At 48.6% G+C, this 24271-nt stretch overlaps 1 protein-coding gene across 1 annotated transcript in view; it reads right to left on the bottom strand.

Moving 5' to 3' along the window:
• Positions 1 to 24271, bottom strand: part of LOC122367825 (kinesin-like protein KIF13A) — a 72021-nt gene that overhangs the window by 24536 nt on the left and 23214 nt on the right. Inside the window, exons 5-7 of the mRNA XM_043341253.1 lie at positions 20615 to 20769; positions 20163 to 20276; positions 17213 to 17323 (exon numbers count right to left, since the gene is read on the bottom strand). Coding sequence (XP_043197188.1) covers positions 17213 to 17323; positions 20163 to 20276; positions 20615 to 20769 — 380 coding nt within the window. The remainder of the gene's footprint in view (positions 1 to 17212; positions 17324 to 20162; positions 20277 to 20614; positions 20770 to 24271) is intronic.

Here is a 24271-nt window from a genome sequence, read left to right on the forward strand (position 1 = left end):
TCTGTGTGTATACTGATGTGTGCACCGATTGTTTTTGGGTCCATATTACATGAAATCATGATCTGAGAAGCTTTTACCAAAAATGCAGTCAAAAAAACTTCAAAAAAGTAAATTCAGCTTGCCTAAAACGCAATTATCTTAGATGACCTAGGTTGACCTTGACCCTGACCTTGACCCCTGTACATCGTCGAACAGCATGTTCCATGATAGGTGGGAGGTAAGACTGGCAAAAAAGGCCGAAATCAGGGTGTCAAAAGCTCATAAGGCCCATGGCAAACGCAATATGTTGAGAATTGGCCATTTGGGTCATGACATGACCTGACAAACAAGGTCATATCTCCGAAACCAAAAATCACAGAAACTTGAAATTTTCAGTGGACATCAAGAAAGGATAGAGGAGCAGCTATACGAAAAATCAGCCTTCTAGCTCTAAAAATGTTGAGTGCAGAGCAGAAAGACTACCTGGGGGGTGGCAACCACCCACCCCCCCCCCCCCCCCATGTGCGGGCGAGGGTTAATGCAATTTGCAGCCCGATGTTTTTTGTGAAAAATATTGATCTTGATGAATATTTAGCACGATATATTAAACGAGCTCGGACTACGGACATCTTATTCTCAAAATACGCGTCTATGCGAATTCGAAACGGTAAAATATACGTTGATCGAGAGGCACAATCTTTATTCTTTGCAAAAAAAAAAATACAGGTTCACCCACTGATCCAAAGTGACCTGTGGGCTGCAGCCTGTGGTCGACCGGGGTGGCCGTGGTTAGAATCTCAGACCGCACCTATGTAGGATTCACGCTGCAACTAATTGCCTAAATTGGAATCAAGAAAAGACTTGAACATTTAAGACCATGAGATCCACAATGAGATCCCAACTCATTGTCATACCAGCAGCGACTGCAGTTAGAGGCAACCGAAAGCTGACATACGTTCTGGATTTTTTTCTCCACAAATCACCTTTACAAATCGATGTCAGGTGCGCGCAGCCCCTTCTTATGGACATGCATGACTGCATGAGTGTCAGATGGGTGAGGCGTGAGACTGTCACATAAGTGGCACGAATGTAAAGGATGTCTTCGGCCGACGTAGTATAGAAGACGACCTTTGATGACGTGAGTGTGCATAATCGACTTTCAATAAGCGCCATAGATACCTGCTGATCTCACCGAACATTCGCCTTGCGTAATCCCAAGACAAAATATCGATATTGAGGGCAAGGTCAATTTTGTGAGCTCTCCATTGCCTATTAGTTAACCCTCGCCCGTATGGGGGGGGGGGGGGGGTCGAACGGACCCCCTATGGTTTTTCGCGAATATCTCGCGTAAAAAGCGGCCGATCGCGACGAAACTTTCAGTACCCTCGCGTTAATCAATTATACACCTACTCTGAAAATTTCATGACCCTGACCCAAATGACCTTTGACCTATGACGCACTTTTCGAGACCATGTTTGGTCGGAATCGCGATTCGGCGTATATGTCGGCTCGCATTAGCCGCGCGTTTGCAGTCTTTTCGTGGTTTCAAGCGTTCAAACATGTGATATGATGTTGCCCCCATGCATTAGGGTGGGTGTCAAGGTCACCTGAAGATCAGGTCAGGTCATTGACCTTTGATGACCTCGGTTCACTTTTTCGAGTTTAACATGTTTCTAGGCTAGTTTTTGGAGCTGAATTCGAATTTAGCAACCATATGAACATTTACGAAGTAGTTTTGGTCATTTCGTAACATGTTACGAAGCTGTCGGAGCGGTTGACACCTACTAGGAATACCCGGCAGGACCCCTACTGGTTGACCTGACCTGACCTGACCCGACCTGGACTAAATGCATGAAGACATCATCTGTGATCAAAACTAACATGATATTCGTGATCAGCACCCCGAAAAACTCCATAACAGCCACGCTTTACGACGTTCTAACAGGTCCCGATTTTCCCGACTTTTGGGTCATTGACCTGACCTACAAGGTTAACCAATGACCTAGGACCTTAAAATTGGATATCATCGGCTTCCTCTCGTCACGGGCAACACGCTCGTTTTTTTTTTCGCGAAGCTCTAGCTCGATCAGGGGCGAAACGGCAAGCGGGGTCCAACGGACCCCCCCCCCCCCTTATACGAGTACGTTCGCGGCTGGAAAAACACCAATACGGGCGAGGGTTAACCCGCGCCGTGCCGGTGAACTGTGTTTTCCGTGTCGTACTGGGGGGGGGATTACGCCCCTCCCTCCCCTCTAACTCGGCTCCGGGCCACGTAGCGACACGCGGTAAGTGGCACTCAAAAGAGCATCAAAAATAATAACGGAAACAATTCGCTCAATTTTCAGGTCAGGTCAAAGGTTAGGTCACCAGAGGTCATCAAAGGTCAAATATAGGTCATTTCACAAGTTTTGGAGACTGCCAACGGCTAACTCGGAAACCAATAGAGCTACAGCGCCGCGGAAAAGCGCATTCGATAGCCCTTTTACAGACCTTTCTGAATATTGCTCTCAGAATTTACCTCAGGTCAATGGTTTAGCCTCCAGATAGCAAAAACTCTTAAAAATAGCAGTTTTTATGATAAGCGTTTTCTGCAATAACTTTTGATTCAAGACAGTGACGAATGACGATTTTTATTTTGCCAGCATCGTGTTTCTCTCGCCGAGACGCGTCGAATAAACTATACGTTGACCTTAAAAGGTCATTTTGAAAATTGGACCTCATGTCAAGGTCACACCTGACCGGAAAGGGTCATGCTGCACATCCGTCGATCCGTATCGTCGAGCTGAACACATCTGACGTGGTTTCACTGCTCTAGCACGTCTTTATCAAAAGTTGTAGCAAAAAAAAATGTTGGTGACCGTTTATGACCTGAGATGACCTCAGGGGCACACAAAAGGGGCACAGGTGTATTTTTCCGATTCAGTGTGTATTGTTTTCCATGAACGCAAAATTGACCTGACCTTAGGTCAGAGATATCAAAAGTCCTATGTATATGTTACAGGCAAAGTGAAAACTCGGGCATTTTGCAAAATGCCTAGGCAATTTGCAAAATGCCTGACTGGCTAGGCATTTTGCAAAATGCCCAGGCAATTTGCAAAATGCCTGACCGGCCAGGCATTTTGCAAAATGCCTAGGCAGTTTGCAAACTGCCTGGCCCACTAGGCATTTTGCAAACTGCCTGAAATTATTTTCTCAGGCAGTTTGCAAAATGCCTGACATCGAACTCACACCAGCGACGAAGCGTAAGCATCATTATAAGTGCCGCCAACAGGGGTTAATCACAAGCGATACGCACCAAGTGGGAGGACACACAGTGAGACATTCTCCGGGTAGCGCTGCCGAGTTCAATGTCACTGAGCCCGAGGCAGCGCGAGCGGCCCGGCCGCCGCGCCGGCTACCAGGCGCCCGGCGCGGTTTTATCGGTAAACACGCGTTAAACACGGTTATGTTTCTAAGAGCCTTGATGACTCTGGAAATACTTTGTGTGGATATTTATCAGAAAAGAATGTTCTTTCGATGTATGGTAGCTTGGTTGGCGAGCCACACGTCTACATTATCAATGCATTGTGACTGTGTAAAGATGAACATGCCCGTTGCATGTAAAACTTGTAATTTCTAAGCGTCTTTTTATTGGTGTGCACGTGGGTCGTGGATGACCAAAAACTTGCTTTTCTGGAAAAGCGTAAAAGCCACATGTTCTTGTTGTCTATGGAATGTATCTCATCTCATTGCAATGCATTGCCATTGTTTTTTAAATGCTGTTTTTCCTGAAATGTACCAAAAATGGCTGATTTCTCAAGATATAGACCATTTCTTTCCACGTGACACGTGATTAACAAAAATGTTTATTGGATACGCTTGTCTCTGTTCTATCGATCGTTGCCAACCCCGTGTCGCTGCGGCCCTCTCTTGCCGTGATGTAAATAAGCACGGGAAACGAAGAATGTCGGGTCAATATTCGGCCGGTCGCCGCGTTTTTCCGCGCCCATGTTTCTCTATGCCATGCTCCGCGCCCCATCGCAGCATGCCTACACACTAGGGGTACCCATTTTTGGGTCAATTTTTCAAATTTTAGGTGGGGGTGGATTTTCCCATTATTTGGTCTATTCTGATTGCATCTGTGCCAAAAATAGCGAAATCAAACGATTTCTAGGGGTCGCGAATTCAAAATGAAAATGCCAGTTTTAGCGAAAAATCGACCAAATTAATGCTATTTTATTTTGGAACAAGGTTACTATGCCAACAGGTTGGAGTCAATTTTCCCATTATTTGGTCTATTCTGATTCCATCTGTGCCAAAAATAACGAAACGAAACGATTTCTAGAGGTCACGTATTCAAAATGAAAAGGTCAATTTTAGCAGAAAATCGACCAAATTAGCATTATTTTATGTTGGGACAAAGTTACCATGCCAACGGTTTGGGGTCGATTTTATCATTATTTGCTCCGTTCTGGATCTAGCAGTGACAGAAATAACGATATCAGACCACTTTAAGGGATCGCAAGCTTGCATTGGAAGTTTTAATTTTACTTGGAAAAATGACTTCATATGAATGGATATAAATGCGCAAAACCAATGTATTGCAGTGGTATTAATGACTGTTTGACACCGTGCAACATTGCTTTAGTTGTAGGCAAATTCGACGTGCAGCGGTAAAAGAGAGCACCAAAAATATCATTTTGGTCAATGAACAGCATATGCTCATTTACATTTACATAAAACAATGAATATTGACACAATCTGGGTGGGAGGGGCATCAAAAGCCGTTACGGATGTGACGATATAACTCGTGTGTCGTATTGTAACGGAAATATAGCATGAAGTAGATAAATAAGTTGCTAATGGCCTATTTATATCTATAACGAGATGAAAACAGCACCGAAGCTATGCCGGTATGCATGACCTATTGCCAATTCGCTAGCCGACCTCCCCTTAGTCCCGGAGTTGCAGACACGGCTGAGGGAGGGGCGCAAGCTTTACACCACCGCACCATTGGCCGGGTGACTGCTGTATGAGTGTAGCTTTTCCCCTCTCTCACAAACACCCACACCCACATAAAGACTTTTGTTGAGACTGTTGACATAACTATTGTTGACTTGAGACGGGTGCAGATATCATGTCATGGAACTAGTGCCTGGCGATGGCCGCTGCCAGCAGCATCCTTGCAAGATAAAGTAACGGACCTTACGCTGCACTCTTCAGACCCAGTCCAAACCCTGGTGCTGAACTGAAGTCGAATGGCATTGGCTAAAGCTGAAAATTAGCAAGGTGCCGAGAGCTAAACGACTCAGCCAACTCCGAGGCAAATCCGTTTACTGACTCCTGGCATAGCCTGGGGGCCGACACATTGGGTGGGCCATGGACCTTAGGTGGCGGACCTAGCTCTCCTCGTCTTCAGCCTCTGCACGCACACTCCTTTATATGACGCCGCGTCCTGGTTACCACCATACAGCCCATGCAGGATGAAAATCTTCTGCTTCATTAGGTTCTTCAGATTCAGACGCCAATTACCTCAGATCACAAGTGATCTGTGCAAGGAGCTGTGAAAGGTCTTCGTCACGTATCAGCTATGCACGTATCAGCGCATGGCTAGTCGCCCGTGGTCGAAAATGCAAAGTTGTAAATGCTGTGCATTGTATCGGAAACTCTTACACTTAAGAACGGTGTGTACTCGTATCTGTCCCCACTGAAGAAATGGAATAGTAGGTAGATGGTTGGTAGGCATGGAAAGAATCGACGCTTTGGAGTTTATGTTTTTGGATTAGAAGTTGATATTTTTGGGTAGAACACCCAGATTTATTCTACCTTGTCTCATAGGTGTATTACATCGTAACCGTCAGCGACAGTAGCGGTGGAACACCTTCAATTAAGGGGGGCACTGCCAACTTTTGGTCCCATTCTTTCCATGCAACGCCCCTAGGGCTAATGTTAAAATGCCAAAATCAAAGGGGGGCACGGTGCCCCGGTGCCCTCCCCGTTCCGCCGCCTGTGGTCAGCGATTAGGACGGCGTTTCTTGTGGAAGTATACGGTGAAAATGGTTTGATCGTTTTTGAATTGCATGGTTTGAAATCCATTCGGAGCCATGATCTGTGAGATGTATCCTGAGCTAACTTGCTCAGGATGCATTGCGGAAACTTTAATTGTATGGACACAAAAAGCCTGTCATGAACTGAGATGTGGCAACTGAAACGTCACATTTAAGTTTGACCTCACAGGTCACCAATATCAAAGCTCACCAAAGGTCACATGAAGGCAGAAGATATCAAATATGATTACACGCCGACCAGAATGATACCAACAACAGGAGCAAAACATCACGGCGCTTTTCACCAAATGTTACAATATCGACTTGTATTGATCGCTAGTAAAGCATTTAACCGGAACCACGTGATGGAGCACATCGATCTGGATGAAAAAGGAGCGTTCAATGACCCCTCTACCCTACTTTCGAAACAAAAAGTTTGCCTTTGGTGCGATTTACTATCAGCGTAAAATAGACATTTCTAGGTAAATCCGCAAATTTCAATCTCAATTCGCGACCCCTAAACCACCTTTGATTTCAATATTTTTGGCATCGTTGGAATCAGGAGCCGCGAAATAATGGGAAAAACCACCCCCACCCTGAAATTTTCAAAATCGGGAAAAATGGGTACCCCTACTACACACGAACGGCTACAACTCCGTATACGAAAATTATAGGGAGACGTTGGCTCAATCTAACCATTCAGTAGTGGTTCCATCTCGACGGAAGTGGCGCAAGACGTGGGTATATTCGTAAATATTGAATGTGTTTGGGGCTCAGGCACATGGGAGCGACATGGTCAACGCATGTGGTAAACAAAAACGGTAAAATAAATCAATCACAACTCAGGCATTTTGCAAAATGCCTGACCCGCCAGGCATTTTGTAAACTGCCTAGGCAGTTCGCAAAGTGCCTGGTGGGTCAGGCAGTTTGCAAACTGCCTAGGCATTTCGCAAAATGCCTGGTGGTCAGGCATTTTGCAAATTGCCTGGGCATTTTGCAAAATGCCTAGCCGGTCAGGCATTTTGCAAATTGCCTGGGCAGTTTGCAAAATGCCCGAGTTTTCACTTTGCCTGTAACATATATAAACATTTTATACATTCTGTTAGTCTTATTAATCTCTGAAAGATTTAAAAGTGATCGTTCAGTCGGTGTAGCTATAGCGAGCCTTTAAACTTTTTCTGAGGTAAGGTCACTTCACGTGACCTGGTGACCTAACCTTGAACGACCCCGATCTGAAATTTTCACAAGAATTTTGCAGAGCCACCGTTTTTGAGATATTTGCGAAAAACCTAAGGAGGGGGCGTAAAAACGCCCCCCGGCACGGCGCGGGAGAAAATCATCTTCTGAACGGAAACACGCTCATACATCAGTTGTCTTTGACATTTTTCGACAAGGCGGCGTATAAGTCAGGATTCAGATTGAGCTACAGCGCCGCAGCAAAGCACATTCGATAGCTCTTTTTATGATGCTCTTTCTTATTAGTTATCTCTGATTTGACCTAAGGTAAACGTTTTGGCCTCAAAATATATGTTTTCGCGGAGGACGTTTATCTGTAATACCTTTTAATCACATCTGTAAACATAACACTATACTACTATAATACCGTTTATCTGTAAACATAACACATTTAATCGAAAATTTCACTTGTAATGTGACCACTTTTATGTTACTGAGGTCATCTCAGGTCATGAAAAGTCTCCAGTAGGTTTTGGACAATAGCTTTTGATAGAGATATTGTAGAGCAATGAAACACCTTATGATTATTTTCCTTCTCGACAATACGCATCGACTAATATGCAATATGACTTTTCCCGGTTAGGTGATGACCTTCAGCCTTTATCTTAGGTAACATTCTCAAAATGCCCTTTTAATGTCAAATTCTAGTTCATTTGACTCGTCTCGAAAAATGAAACACGATGCCGGTTAAACTAATCTTGTGCAGGTCTGAACCAAAGGTATTACAGATAAACGTCCTCTGCGAAAACGTATATTTTGAGGCCAAAACGTTTACCTTAGGTCAAATCAGAGATAACTAATAAGAAAGAGCATCATAAAAAAAGCTATCGAATGCGCTTTGCTGCGGCGCTGTAGCTCAATCTGAATCCTGACTTATACGCCGCCTTGTCGAAAAATGTCAAAATCGGCGAAATTTGATTTTCGGTTGTCTTTGGTGATCTGACCTTCGACCAGTTCGACCTAACCTTAAAAATGATCTAAGTTCGGCGCTATCGACCTTGGATGGGGCGGGGCGACTGAAGTCTCCATTCAGATGGGTGTCAGTGACTATACTGGAGGGCGCCAACGACCTCGGATAGGGCGAATGTGATCTTCAGAAGGGCCGCGGGTGCTCGATGGGTGCAATGCTTGGATGGGGTCACTGCTGCCTTCAGTAGGGCGTCGGACGCTCTGGAGGGGCGCCATTGATCTCGATTGATCCGACTGGGATTTTCAGAGGGGCACCAGTGGTTTCAGAGGGGCGCCATTGATCTAGGATGGGCCGACTGAAGTTCTGGTTCAGGTGGGCGCCAGTGGCTCTTGAGGCGCGCCAGCGACTACGGATTGATGGGGCGACTGTGATCTTTAGAAGGGCGTTGAAGGCGCCATTGGGCATGGATGGGGCCACTGTTGCCTTCAGCAGGGCGCCGGACGCTCTGGAGCTTGGGTGCCTTGAGCTTGGGTGGGGCGACTGTAGTCTCAAGGGGCGTTGTCTCGGATGGGGCGAATGTGATATTCAGAGGGGCGCCGGGTACTCTAGAAGGGTGCCATTGTTTTCAGAGGGTTGCCATCGGTCTTAAGATGGGGCAGCTGTAATCTCCGTTTAGATGGGCGCCAGTGATTTTGAGGGGCGCCAGCAACCTCGGATGACGACGACTGTGATCTTCAGAAACGCGCCGGACGCTCTGGAGGGGCCTTATTGGGCTTGTATGGGGCGACTCTAGCCTCAAGCGGGACGACTTCATTCTCAAGGGGGGGGGGGGCTAGTGGCTCTTGAGGGCGCTATTGGTCTCGGATATGACGACTGTGATCTTGAGAAGAATGCGGGTGCTTTAGAGGGGCGCCAGTGGTTTCAGGGGGCGCTATCGATCTTGGATGGGGCCGATTGGGGCAGCTGTGATCTTCAGAGGGGCGCCGCGTGCTCTAGAGGGGCGCCATCGACCTTTAATGGGGCAACTGTTCCGTTCAGGCGGGTGAAAGCGGCCCTTCAGGGGCGCCATCGACCCTGGGGGTTCGGAATATTCTGGTTTCCGGAGGGGCGCCCTTCAACATTGGGAGGCTCAGGTCCTATTTCGGGGTGCCCTGCAGAACATTAGGGTATCCAGGCACCCCAGGGATATTGAGTTCGATACCTGCCTGCTACTTTTTAATTCATGTTCCCTCTGTAAAACGTCTTCGGCTTAGTCGGCGCTAATTGGGGCGCCATCTGGGCGGCTGGAAACGACCCCTGCACGTGCGCACGTGCAGCAGCACCCCAACTCTGGCACATGGATATGCAGTGCCTAGTGGGTGCCTACCTACATGCCAACTTTCAGCGCAATCGGCCGAGTAGTTACCGAGATATTGCAACAATTGCAAAACTGACACCTCTTAGCTTTGCACGTGGCACGTGCATAAGGGGTCACCCACATGCATCGGGAATAGTCCAATACTTGGTAGAAGGAATGAAGCTACCCTACAAAAATTACCGCGTGTAAATCGGTCAAGTGGTTGCTGAGATATAAGCCTCGCAAAAGCGTCCGCACGGCCGGCCGGCCGGCCGCTCATACTCAGAAATTTCCGTTAATCTAAGGAAAGACTACGCTCGCTTCGCTCGCTCCGTAATCATAGATCCATCATCGGATCCATGCATATGTCTGTCTAAAAGGTTACGCGGGGTCATATGAGGCCATACCAGGGGGAGGCACTCGCCTTGGCCGTATATGGGCCAGAATGTCTAACGATTTCCGCCATGTTGTGTATACCAAAGTCTTGAAAAGTTGATCACTGCAATCAAACTGCAAGCATGAAGCAGCAGCACTTTTGAGTAGTGTACCTCTCACTAAACTGCACCTCTGCTACCGTACATGCAATTTATATTTCTGGTATACACAACATGGCGGAAATCGATAGACAAAAACAAGTCACCAATGCTCCTTCCAGTATATATTAGAGTTCAGTGGGCCATACCTACACCATTTTTCACAAAAACTTTTGAAAAGAAAAGAAAAACTGGAACACTGGTGACTGTACCGACGAGTTAATCTCGCTTTAGCGTATCGAATGATGTGCATTTTAAGGCCTGGCTACACTATGCGTTTTCTGCGTGCGTTTTTTGCAGGTTTGCGTTTTTAGCGTAATATCGTTCTAGAAAAAAGTCATAAACCAGTATAACGCCTTTTGGGGCGACTAACGGAGCGAGCGAGAGGGTGAGCCTTGCACGTGCGAAATTTCGAGGGGGTACCTCCAGCTGACTTGTGCACGGCACCCTACTAACCGGTCTCTAGCGATGTGCCAAATTTGAGCACAATCGGCCCAGCCGTTCTCGAGATCTGGGAGAGGCACCCTGCACGTGCGCACGTGCAAAATGGGTCCCAACTGATTTTTGCACGGCACCCTACTAACCGGTCCCTAGCCATGTACCAAATTTGAGCGCCATCGGTCCAGCCGTTCTCGAGATCTGGAATCGACCCCTGCACGTGCGCACGTGCAGCAGCACCCCAACTCCGGCACATGGATACGCATTTCCTAGTGGGTGCCTACCTGCATGCCAACTTTCAGCGCAATCGGCCAAGTAGTTACCGAGATATTGCAACAATTGCAAAAGTGACACCTCTTCGTTTTGCACGTGGCACGTGCATAAGGGGTCACCCACATGCATCGGGAATAGTCCAATACTTGGTAGAAGGAATGAAGCTACCCTACAAAAATTACCGCATGTAAATCGGTCAAGTGGTTGCTGAGATATAAGCCTCGCAAAAGCGTGACCACGGCCGGCCGGCCGGCCGGCCGGCCGGCCGCTCATACTCAGAAATTTCCGTTAATCTAAGGAAAGACTACGCTCGCTTCGCTCGCTCCGTAATGATATAATTTTTCCATTAGCTGGATACAAAAGTTAATATAATTCTGATATTAACTAAAATTTAATGTAAAAAACATCACAAAACCGTAATATCGTTATTTTTTTCTAGAACGATATCACGCAAAACACGCAAACCCGCAAAAAACGCACGCAGAAAACGCATAGTGTAGCCAGGCCTTAAATGTCTAATCGATGTCGTTTCCTTCAGCACCGCGGAACCCTTAAAATTTAACTCTGTTTTCTTTTTGTTTTAGACAGCACCTCCGACACGAATCTCTGTCTCTCTGCCGTCTCCCTGTGGCGTGAATCTCTGTCTCTCTGCCGCCTCCTGCGGCGTGCCGCTGAGGGCGCGTGTGAGCCCCCCGCAGCTGTGCCGCCGGTCGCCTCAGCCCGACCCTGCCCTCCGTGGCCCTCGCCGCCGCCTTTCACATGACCTTTTAGCTCATATTCTATGTTGCTGACTCGTCTTATTAGGGAGAAAGCGATGATCGTAAAATTATCGTCGTAGCTTCAAAATAAAAAGAAGTTATCGTAGGTATCCGCAAAATTAACGGCACCCGTGACCCCTCGTTATGGCCCTGAGGTCATCTCAGGTCACGAAAATATCCAACAGTTTCGCTGATAACTTCTGATAGAGGCATGCCAGAGCGATGAAAACGCATAAAATGTGTTCGGCTCGACAATACAGATCAAATGATATGCAACATGACCCTTTCCGATCAGGTCATGACCTTGACCTGAGGTCAAATTCTAGTTCATTCGACGCGTCTTGAGAGGAACACGATGCTAGCAAAAGTAATGTCGTGACTCTGTTGAGGCAAAAGTTATTGAAGAAGAACATTTGTTCGTAAAAACGGCTATTTTGTGGGGGGGGGGGTGCCCTCTGGAGGCTGAACCCTTGGCTAAACCGGAGGTCAAACCTGAGGACACGCTCCAGGACTATCGAGTGCGCTTTCCCGCGGCGCTGTAGCTTTATCGGTTCCCAAGTTATGTGCCGGTGTATCAAAAATCTAAAATGTTGAAATAGGCAACATTTTTTCCAGTGGTGACCTCTGGTAACCTGACCTTTTACCTGACCTAAGAAATGACTGACGTATTTTCGCCCTTATTTTGGACGTTCTTTCGAATGTCTCTTACTACGTGTCACTACGTGGCCCAGGAGCCGAGTTAGATGTTGTGCGTGTGTCAGTGTTCCATTTTTCAGACTTCTTGGTGGCAAATCACACCTAATGGGGGAAATACATATTTTCATTCCTAAAATATGAATGACGGACTGAATGCAACTATGATAATTCTCACGTGTACGCACACCTAACAGCGCTTGTTGTTTCCATGGGCCCAGAAAAACGCTGAACAATGTAAAGCCCAAACATGTATATTCGACGTACGCATGCTATGAAAGGGTAGTACATATACGCCATAAAACCGATTAAGTCAAATTTCGAATTTTTCGCAAATTATCCGACGGTTTGCGAGTAGTCTAAAAAGTCAGGTTCCTGGGTATTTTGATCGACAATTTGCGAGTAGTCTAGAAAGTCGGGTTCCTGGGTATTTTGATCAGCCTGACTGTGATCGACCTGACTGTAGTCAAGGTAGTCAGGGACCCTGGCATTATCATCGATCTGACTGTAGTCCAGGTAGTCTGGATCTCTATCTGGCAGGACCACGGGCTCATAGTCTTGGCCCGGTTGGTAGGCGGTCCAGCACATGGCGTGGAACACTTGCCCGGCACATTTGTCATGCTGCAGCTGTGCACTCGGTCCTTCTGATCCATCGATGTAATAACAAATCTCATCATTAGAGGCATAGTGTTTCAAATCCAGACCAAGCGCGCTGACGAGATAGGCACTCGGCTCGACCAGGAACTTGCCTTGGTGAGGCTCGACAACCTGTCTGGCAAAGTCCATCGTTCGAGCGTCGGTAACCTTGAACAGATGGCCCTCCTGGGCGTGACAGAAGTGTTTCATGGACCTGCCCTCGGCGCTGTCGTAGGAGGCCATGTAGCAGCCAGTCAGCTCCTCCGCCGAGATGACGTCGTCTCGGCCGGCCGTCAGGTCCACGCCGTGGTAGGTGTTGTTGCCGTCGGTCGCCGGGCACGGCTGCACCGGCGGGTTCTGGCAGGCGTGCAGCGCGACCGTGCACTCGCCCAGCAGCCGGCGGGTGGCCTCCTCGGACGTCTGGTACTGCAGCGCCTCGGCCGTCTTCAGCTGCAGCCGGCCGTGGCAGTCGGTGACAGACTGGTTCAGCAGCGTTGTCGAGACGCGCAGCTGCTCCACCTGGTATAGCAGCGACTGCTGCTGCGTCAGCAGGTCGCTCCGCTGGCCCACGCAGGTGTCGAACTGCAGCTGCAGGTCGTCCCCGCGCAGCCGCCACGACTCACACTGCTCGGTGAGCGCCAAGTACCGCTCCTCGGCCGCCTGCATGCCCAGCATGCACCGGTCGTGGCGCTCCTGCCACTCGGTCATGTTGGCGTGAGTGAGGTTCTTCGAGTGCAGACACTTGTCGAGCTCAGTCCCCAAGCCGAGCACGTCAGTGGTCAGCTCATCCACAATACGATGGCAGGACGTGACTGTGACGTTCAGCGTACTGACGTGCGTGATGGCGGCGTGCCTTTCCTGCTGACAGGTCTCGTGACTTCCGGACAGGGCTCCGTAGGTCGTGCTCAATTCGGCGAGGGCTGCATCCCGAATTGCCAGCTGTTGCGTCTCGTGATTCAGCTCAGCTAGACACTGGTCCTTGGCCGACTGGAGTTCGGCGGCCGTCTCCTGGCACTGCAGCGAGCTCTGTCTGGCCTCGGTGAGCGCCAGCTGACAAGACGCCTCCTTGGCGGAGAGCTCCTGCAGCTGCAGCACTATATCGGCGTGCGCGTCAGACATCATTGTCAGCGAGCTCCTCAGCTCACTGTTCGTGGTCTGGCAATGCGCCTCATCCAAACGAAGGGCATTCAGCTTCTGATGACAAATATCCTTCTGTTCTGTTTCTGCCTTCAAGTTACTGGCTAGCTCCGTTTTCGAAGACTCGCATTGGATATTTTCAGCCCTACACTGTTCGTGAAGAGTTTTCCAGCTGGCAAGTTCAGCTGAAGAGGAACAATTTTGAATCTGTACCAAGGCGATTTCAAGCTGCTGGCTGCAATCCCTGTAACCCGATAGACAATGCTCAGCCACACTACTTATGTTATTCACTTCCGCTCGAGACGCTTGCAGATTATGACTGCAGCTCTGGTAATCAAGCTCGGTTTCCGTTAACTTCATCTGGCAAGCATCCCTAGCTTGCTCTGCCAGCAAGGTCTTATTTGATTGCTCGTGATAGTGTACTTGTAATCGGGTGTATGACTCAAGTTGAATGGAAAGCTCATTCTTTATCGACAGAAGAACCACTTCAGTTCGTTCGTTGTGATTCGAGCATTCCTCCAATTGTTCGCCCAAAGAAATTAACGCTTTAGATTGCCCCTCTATAGTGCTGGTCGCTGTTGTTAATCGTTCTTGTAAATGAGCATTGTCAGTCAATAAACGACCATTTGCATCTTCCAATGCAGTATAATTTGCATTGCAACTGGCACTTGCCTCCATTAAGCGATTAATGTGATCAATTGCCTTCATTGTTTCCTGTTTTTCGTGGTTAAGAAGTGTTTTTGTCGTATTTAGCTGAGTGTAGCAGTCGTCAAATTTGTCTTGCCATTGCTCGTCTGTTTCCGAACTGCTGTTGTGACAGTGTCCAAGGCGCTGTTGGCACATGACGAGCAGTGGCTCTATTTCAGCACACTTTGCTAGCTCAGCATCTTTCTCGTCCACTGTTTGCTGGCTCTGCTCCAGCTCTCCTCGTAGCTTTGTGTTCTCCGTTTGTAGTGTTATAACATGTTGTTCCATAGCCGCGACTGTTGCTTGCTCACCTTGCAAAGCAGTCAGTTCGGATGAACATTTTGCTAGGCTACCTTGTTCTGTGACAAGATCCTCCTTTACACCAACGAGAGATGACTGGCAGGTTGACAGACTGTGCTCGACGACTCCCAATTCAGCAGTACATCTTTCACGCTCAGATATGAGGGTCATGGTATTCTGCTCTTCTGTCGTCAGTCGCTGAACAAGACTTTCTAGCTGCGCTGTTAACCTTATTATTTCTTTTTGGTCATTCTCGTGTTGTTCGGTGAGGATTCTTACTTCACTTTCTCGTTCAATGTTGGCATCCATTTGCCTCTGAACGGTATGTCTGAGATGTTCAATTTCTACTTCCAGACGCGCACTCTGCTGGGCAAGAAGAGACGACTTCCCCAGCTCCTCGAGGCAAGCAGCCTTATCCGTCAAACATGTATTCAAGTCTTGCTCATTTGTTGGTGACGATGAAGTCCTTGTCTCGACGGATGCGTTAGGAACGTCGCCATCACTCACAGCATTGTTAGAAAAATGGCCCAGTAATATTTGAAACAAGGAAGGGTCGATTTCGTTTGTAAATTGCATGATATCTGTGTTTTGTCTGATGATTGAAAACGGCACATGCGCTTTGGCATTAGCAATTTTCATACAACATTCTTGTTCGTAGCTGGTAAGGAGCTGGTGCTGCGTTTCACATTTTTCCTTAATAATAGACAGATAGTCGCTGTAATTCGCCTTGGAGTTCAGCGCAGTGGACAGTATTTCACTGAAACTAGCATTGTATGTTTCGTTTGCGGCGTCGGCTATACATGAAGACGATAATAAGATTGCAATCACAAACGTAAAATGATAAAACATGATGGGTTACTTAAATCATAAATTTTAGTTTGAACTCATATCAACATACGTTCAAACTGAGTAACTATCAGATTTAAATTGCTTACAATTTAAGGACGAAATGTGCAAACTAAAAATCATAAAATATAGAACGAATTAGGATAAGAAAATAGAGCAAGTGAGCTCATCGGGACAAATTTTCAAATCCTCGTGAATCGCGCATGCTCTTTTGACATTAGAGCTTGCGCTTGGCATCGACTGAAAAGTGCACAATGCACATCCAAGAGCACTTATTGCAATGACCTCAATGCCGCGGATCACAAAGCTAACATAAAAACATGAATATTTTGAACAAGGACTATTAGGTAATGTTAAATGTTATGATGTAGGATTGGACGGGCAAGATAACTTGAATGATCGCCTAAGCTGATGGTTAAGCAATGGCATATTGAGATGGGTGTCGGCCCAGGGATGGAGATCTGTCAAAATGTCAGCAGTACCATTGACTTACATAGCAGTAATTCGTTTTCAGGGGGGTCCTGACCCCCCCCCCCTCCGAGATCTCAACCTCTGTGTCGGCCGTTCGGCAATGTACCGCATAGCATTATTACCTAACACGTCGATGGGTAATTCAAGTCATCAAGTTGGAAATGTCCTTTGTGAAAGGTGAGTCATTAAGCTCCATTGAAAGACCAGCACATACCAGATGACAGATACCATGCCGACAAGCTTAAAAGCAAAAAGCATTGAGATATCAATTAATTGATGCATTTACTTACGTCACTTTTGATTAGATAGCATGTACTATGTAGTTCACATCTCATAAAATAAGTGCTAACACGGATGGCCCGCCGCCGAAGACGACCACTGACCAGTCAATACCACCGACGGCGGAAGGGGGTCTGAATCATCACACTCGCTGATATAAGTCGCGTTATGCGCGTGCCTTGTTTGCGAGCATGGGATGTGCCCCAAAAGTTTCATTTGCGTATGTGTAAGAGCTTTGGTAGCGTATTTCCTGATTGTGATGTATATGACCTGCATACCTATATCAAAAAATGACCTGGCGCAGTTATTGCCATGACGCGTAGGCCTCTGTGTATCTGGACTGGATACAATATCTGGCCATGATTACAACGGCCCTAAAAATAAAGGCTTAGAGCAATCCAGTCAGTTTACCTACAACATCCATTTCTTCACCGCTGCATTCATTGAAAATGATGGGATCATTCGACGGGGTATAAAGGTCTATGCACGATGTTATGGATTACACTGCATTCTTAAGAATAAACATACAATTCCATAAGTACTGTGGTGGTGAATGGGTCCGACGGCGGCGAAGTCTCCTGCCATTCTTGCAGCGGTTAATTCAAAGTAACTGCCGACAGTGACAGCTCAGCGTCACCCGTCCGGCGCGATCCGGCCGTCGAAGGCCGACTCACCTGCGTTACAATCACGGTGAAGACGGCGTGCGAGCGAGACGACTCTGAGTTCATGTTGGTGGCCGCCACGGTCCGCGACTTGTTCCCCTCGACAATCAGCCGCTCAATGTCCTGCCGGTGTACAAACAGGCAGGCGTGACAGACATGACAGACGTCAGAGACAGAACACGTATATTGGTGACTCGCATTGACAAGATAGTTTTCCAAACCAATGGTAACGTTTGTCGGAACACAATTGTTTAATGGACATTGAACACCCATTAGCTGCTGTTTGGTCTTGCACAACTTATGTGTTTCATAATAGTGCGAGGACGAATGCTTGTTTGCTGTGTAAAAAGAAGTGAAATTTTGTTACCAGGCTGTCAACAGGTAGGTTCCTGACCTGAACACAATACATTTATCGCCAATGAGAAACTCGACGTTAGCTCCTTATTTGTGTCATATGTTTTTGCTTTAGCAGTCATATGCAGCATCAATACGAAATAAGATATGGCTAGCTCGAGAAAAAGATGGTGGTGTCATTTAATTTTCAAGCTAGACTTAAGCTTTACTTTACCCGTGTTTGTCAATAAGGGTTCATAATTACGGAGCGAGCGAAGCGAGCGGAGTCTTACGTAGAATAACGGAAATTTCTGAGTATGAGCGGCCGGCCGGCCGGCCGTGCGGACGCTTTTGCGAGGCTTATATCTCAGCAACCACTTGACCGATTTACATGCGGCAATTTTTGTAGGGTAGCTTCATTCCTTCTACCAAGTATTGGACTATTCCCGATGCATGTGGGTGACCCCTTATGCACGTGCCACGTGCAAAACGAAGAGGTGTCAGTTTTGTAATTGTTGCAATATCTCGGTAACTACTTGGCCGAGTGCGCTGAAAGTTGGTATGTAGGTAGGCACTAGGCACCCACTAGGCACTGCATATCCATGTGCCAGAGTTGGGGTGCTGCTGCACGTGCGCACGTGCAGGGGTCGTTTCCAGATCTCGAGAACGGCTGGACCGATGGCGCTCAAATTTGGTACACAGTTAGGGACCAGTTAGTAGGGTGCCGTGTACAAGTCAGTTGGGACCCATTTTGCACGTGCGCACGTGCAGGGTGCCGCTCCCAGATCTCGAGAACGGCTGGGCCGATTGTGCTCAAATTTGGCACATCGCTAGAAACCGGTCAGTAGGGTGCCGTGCACAAGTCAGTTGGAGGTACCCCCTCGAAATTTCGCACGTGCAAGACTCACCCCCTCGCTCGCTCCGTTAGTCGCCCCAAAAGGCGCTATACTGGTCATAAGTAATAAAGATGCCATAGCATGAAGCATACGAGTATTTGTAATGTGTATAACTTGATAACTAAGGTTAATTAGAACGTAAATATCTATGCTAACTTATCTATGTTAATATAATAAAATAGCTATGTTACTTGGCAGCTTTCCGAGTTCAATGACTTCAGTTCATTGACCTTTAACAACACTTCATGCTTAACCCTAGAACGCCTAGGGGGGGGGGGGTTGTATCAACCCCCCCCCCCCTGAGGTTTTTTCAAAGTGCACGCTAAACGGCTTGTCGTAGCGGGCTGAAATTTTCAATGCCCTCTGGGGCAACCTTTGCGCATCTTTTGCCGAAAAAAATTGATCGGGTCATGTCAGGTCACGGAGTTATGACGTCATAAGAGGTACAGCCTCCGGCCGGATTTTCACAAACTGAGTGCCAACGCCCGAGGTTTCCTGCCGGTGGTACGAACATCGGTTGATGGATCGTGATGAAACTTCCCATGCATGTTGGGGCAAGTATTGGCTATCATATGGTATAAGAAATTTGACCGGGTCAGGTCAGGTCACGGAGCTATGACGTCACAAGAGGAACAGCGTCCGGTACTATTTTTGAAAAGCGCCCGAACCACTATTTTGCTAATTCTTGTCACCTCAATGGGAATATGCAGCAATATTAGCTTCTATAGGGAGCAAATGGACCTCTTAAATCCAAAAATACAATCAGATTTCAAAAATTTAAATTTTGATTTTTCGAATTTCTGCCGCCGACTGTGACCTTGCCGACTTCCGGCGCTCCCAACGCGCCATTTTTAGAGCTAGGGAAACGAAATACATACCAAACGATAGAGAATTGATCAAGGAACACGATAGTGAAGGTTTCAAGTCGATATCTCCCACCGTTTTGCCGCAATCGCCACCGAAAGTTGAAAAAAAGTCTATTTTTCCGAAAATTTGACCTTTGACCGGTCAAAAGTAGGTCAAATGTTGACCTAGGACCAAAAAATATACCACCAATCGCGAGATCTCGTAGAGAGCAATCCGTTGGTTTTTTCCGCTAAGCTCTACGACCTTCCGTTTCGAAACGCCAGGGGGGGGGGGGGGGGGTCGTAACAACCCCCCCCCCCTGGTCGTTCGTGTTATGAAAAATGGCCTGGTCGTGCGAGGGTTAAGTACAACCACAGACTTCTCATCATCACACTCAATTCATAAAGGCCCGGCGTCATCCCAAGTGTTTAGGCTAGATTAATGTGGTGTTTCAAAGCAGTAAACATTATATTCGATTGCTAAAGTAATAGATCTATTTTATGAAAGCGGTTCAAATTACTATAGGAGCATGGTCACGTAAGATGAAACACACGCAACAAAATAAAAGCAGGGATGAAGCCATTGTCGGTCATCCATGATAAGCTCGCTCGATGTGACTTAGAAGAGGACACACAGTAGTGCAATCTCAAGTCTCATGACCTGTCACACATTGACCAGATTCACGCCACTTTAAAAGTCCAACAGCGGACTGAAGTTCATGATGAGAGACCCACAAATGACCCCATTGGGGGCAGCGACCACCAGATATTAGTCTCTCGCCCACGCAGAGCACCTAGGCCGACGCCCTAGGTCCATGCACAGACCACTGACTGGACTGCCATCGACTCTAAGGACAGACTGTTGGATTGACTGTCGTTTTCACTGACCTGGCCGCTGGAGACGGCCAGCACCGACAGGCCGTCCACGTACGGACCCAGCAGGTTGTGCTCGCGCACTTTGAGCGACTGCTTGCCGCCGCGGGGATCCAGCAGGTCGTGAACCTGACAAAACGGGACATCGGTCACATTCACGTTTCCATGGAATAAGCACACATATTCAGCCCGAAGTCACAATGGATACCAAACATAGTAAATGGTTATTGTTTGTGAATGATAGCTTCAAAATATATGGATGTTCAATCAAGACAGGGACATAAATGATGACGGTAAACCAAAACTCAATCACTGAAAACGTAGAACAATTCGAACAATACAATCAACCCGCCAAGATCCAGGCAACATTCAACAACGAAAGGTGACAGTTGCCAGGGCCGACGGACATCTAACTGAAGACTTACATCCTCTTTAGAAGTGAGCCAGCGCAGCAGTAGCCCACGTACCTTTTCGTTGTAGATTTCCATGTAGCTGACCTCGACCTTGTGAGTGAGGCCCGGGTCGGAGCGGTCGGCCACGCGGTCGAACAGCGTGTCGCACAGACGCGGGATCAGTCCGCGAGAGTCGTGACCGCCCATCATCGTGTACGACTTCCCCGAGCCTGCGGGCAGAGCGGAGGGCAGGTCAGGGCCGACGGGTCCCGCGACACGCGACACTTCTGGGTGAGAGCGGAGATCACCGCGCGTCACCCGTGCATCGTCGGCCCCCAGGGCCGCCTCCCATCAGATCTCACATGCCACCGTTCGTGATCGGACGTCACGACATGCAGGCACGCGTCACCGGGCGTCACCGCACGTCATCAGCGGCGACCGCACGCCCCCGCGGGGAGGGCGCGTCACATATTGACCGACGCGTGACTGACGAGGTCGTTATTCCGACAGCGTCCGCTCCGTCCGACGGGCCGGGGCTGCTCGGCGGCGGCGGACCGGAGGCCACCGACCCGGCCGGCGACCAGACGCTATGGGAAAACAACGGGAGCGGTGTATGTGGGGAGAGTGGCTGGATAAATCAACGGGTTATCTTGTGGAATGCAGCCTCTCAAGAATATCATAATCGTCATATTTAACGATACTTTTTAGCACTAAGCAGCTGAGCTGCCGAAATCGCACCACACGTAACGGGCGGGCGCCTGCAAGCTTGTCTTCCGCATTTGACGACCAAGTGCAAGCCACTGTTCCACACAGAAGCTTGTCTCAACACAACTATGTAGCCACGATGATAAGTCCGGCAGGGCTCTCTGTTAAGCCGACACTTACAACCAGAGTTCTTCACGAAGTTTGGTCGTCTACAGGAAGTAGGAAGAATCCATACCGGCTGCAGTAACAGTGTGGACAGCAATACACTCTGACCGCAAGACCGGCTATGGAACTTCTCCGAGGGAGTTCTACCAATTTGCCCCCCCCCCCCCCCACCAAACTGGTAGAACTCCCTCGGTAGGAAGCGAGATTCTACTGGGTTTGTGATGTCACCTTCACGTACCGTCATACATCCCATGACTCAATGGTCCTTGCGAGGTGTCAATCAGTATTTAAACCTGCATCATAATCGCTTTCACAATCGATCAGATGCTTATCAGTTGTTCCGTTCCACCTGCACCAAGTGAAGTGATGAGTCGACATACGATTACGACATACCAATAAGCAAGTTGAAAGGTCGTCTGTATCGGACAACTGAATCAACGCAATGTGTCAATGCATACAATACATGCATGCATGCATGTCAATGTCAATGCAATGTCAATGCATTATAAGTATATGTGAAGAAATTCGCAAAGAGAAACGCACTTGAAATTCGGGCAGAACAAGGCGCGTGCAACTAAATGAAATGAGACACTTTACAGGGCATTCAGACCCGTAATGACGGCAAATTCTCGAAAATCGTATCGTTATCAGTCAACGACATCAAAGCAGCTCCATTCAGAGCCGCCCTCCCGTCAGAGGTCAAAGACGCCAAGTGGGGCTGTCCCAATGCGCCCTTTATAGCGGTCACGGCCATAGTCGGGCAGTCACGAGCGGAGGGAGACGCCGGAGCAGCCCGAGCCGGCCGCGGTCCCCGGCGCAGCCCGGAGAGCACCTGGAGCCCAGTGGTCGAGATCGGCGTGGCCCGGCATCGATCCGAGGTCCAGACACGATTACTGGGGGGGGGGGGGGGGTGCAGGGGGCAGACGACAGACGTTGATTACTGGGGGAGAGACGTCCGAACCGTCGGTGCGGCAGCGCGTGCCCTGGTCGGGGTCAGCCTCTCCCCAACACACGCACACAGAGAGAGAAAAAAAAAACTTCGCCGACATGCGATAATTGATAAGACCGGATATGACAAAAGTCGGATGGTATCAGCAAAGTAAATGGGCAGCAATACGACGCGCCCCGTCAATAAATACACCGATGCCACAGACACAAGGATAGGTATTGGTCCCAGCGCGGTCGTCTGGCGCTGATGTGGCCTTCGCCATCCAATGAGAGCGCCTGTAGAAATAGCCGGCGGTCAGGTGCCCCTGGACACGTGAGCGGGCGACTGCCAGCCTGTCGCCTGGCTATTTTGGGCCGCCCCCTGATAGACATCCCCAATGCACGGTCACGTGATAAGCACATACAGCGCATGGAGCCGGCAGCCGAGTGTGAGGCCGGTCCCGGGGTCGTCTGCGGTCATTTCACGCATTACCGGTGAAGTGTGGGTAATGACGCAGCGTAGGAAGTGCGCAGCGATAGTTCGATGACGTGGCCAGTCAGCGAGCGACCCGTACTGACAGCATACCACCGGCCGGGGGACGGGACGTATCAGTGAGCCCGATACCACCGACATAGGCGTGTTTTTGTTATCTGCAACAGGTGCCTGGCTGCAGGCGCGGTACGGGAGCACCTGCATAAAAACAGCGTCGCACGGGCAGGCATTGCGCAGTCCCCGCCCACCGTCACCGGCAGCAGTGGCAGACGCCTGTGTGGACGGTAGTAGCCTCACAATAACCACACCCACACACTTCTACTAGGGTTACCTACTCTCGGTTGCAGCCGGGAGGACGGAAAGAAGGAGCTATGTGCATAAATATACACATCGTATCCAGACACAGACTCAGACAAACTCAGCCAGACTCAGACAGACTCAGACAGACCGACCACAGCGCCGGCGACAAAAACCCCGGCCGCGACACCGCTGTCCCAGCCCGGCAGCACAGACGTCGGATCGGATCACGAGCTTTTTATGCCGCCCCCGACCTGCAGTAGCTGGGAGAGAGACAGGGCCGACCCGACCGGCATTATCGACCAGGGAGCTAGACAACCAATGGACGCTCGGAAACAATAACACGATCCTTAACAGCGACATGGGGATAAATGGGCATGTTAATGGTTATTCAAATACGGTAGATATGTGTGAGGCAGTCACGCACGCGGAGTGACTTGATGCATATCGTGACACGTTTTTGATGAGATATTAAGCGAGCACCGAGGGAGAAGCCAGCCGAAGTGATGCCTCAGTTATTGGCCGATCCCCAGACGAAATTCATTTTCAGAGAGGAGGAGTTTAACTAGTTAATCGAACTTTGATAATAAAGTGCCACGTAGCACGCATACGTGAAAATTCGTGAAGACATGGAGACGAAAATGTTATCATTTCTTATACGAGGACGGGATATTCGCACCGTAAGCGTACCGAAAATGATCCTACAGCCCAGCGCCACTTCATTAACTTCTAATTCGGTGACTGCCATTCTGAGTGGTGACTAGTGAGAGTCATAGCAAGGTGCAATCGTGATTGGCTTGGGTACTAGCTCACACCCGCTACGGTTTTATACGCCGGCATCTGCCGTAAGACGATGCCAATCCCAAGACCCGACGGATTTCCAGTGTCACAGTTCAGTCAGTTCTATATTTCCTTTACCGGGTCGCCGGTCGTCTCCGTACGTTTTTGCAGAGGCGGTAAGTCGGTCAAGCAGACGACAAAGTAGGCCACTTTGTGTAGCTGCTGAAGAAGTAACGTAGCCGCTCCGATGGTTTTCTAGCTAACAAAATGACTGCATCTCGCTCCAACTCGGGAGACGAGAGGTGGGACGGTCGTCTTACTACATCGAGATAACCCAGTTTACGGATCAAAGGGAACGTGCCCTT

This window comes from Amphibalanus amphitrite, unplaced genomic scaffold (genome assembly GCF_019059575.1).
Source record: "Amphibalanus amphitrite isolate SeventyFive unplaced genomic scaffold, NRLGWU_Aamphi_draft 000899F_arrow, whole genome shotgun sequence".
Classification (NCBI taxonomy): domain Eukaryota; kingdom Metazoa; phylum Arthropoda; class Thecostraca; order Balanomorpha; family Balanidae; genus Amphibalanus; species Amphibalanus amphitrite.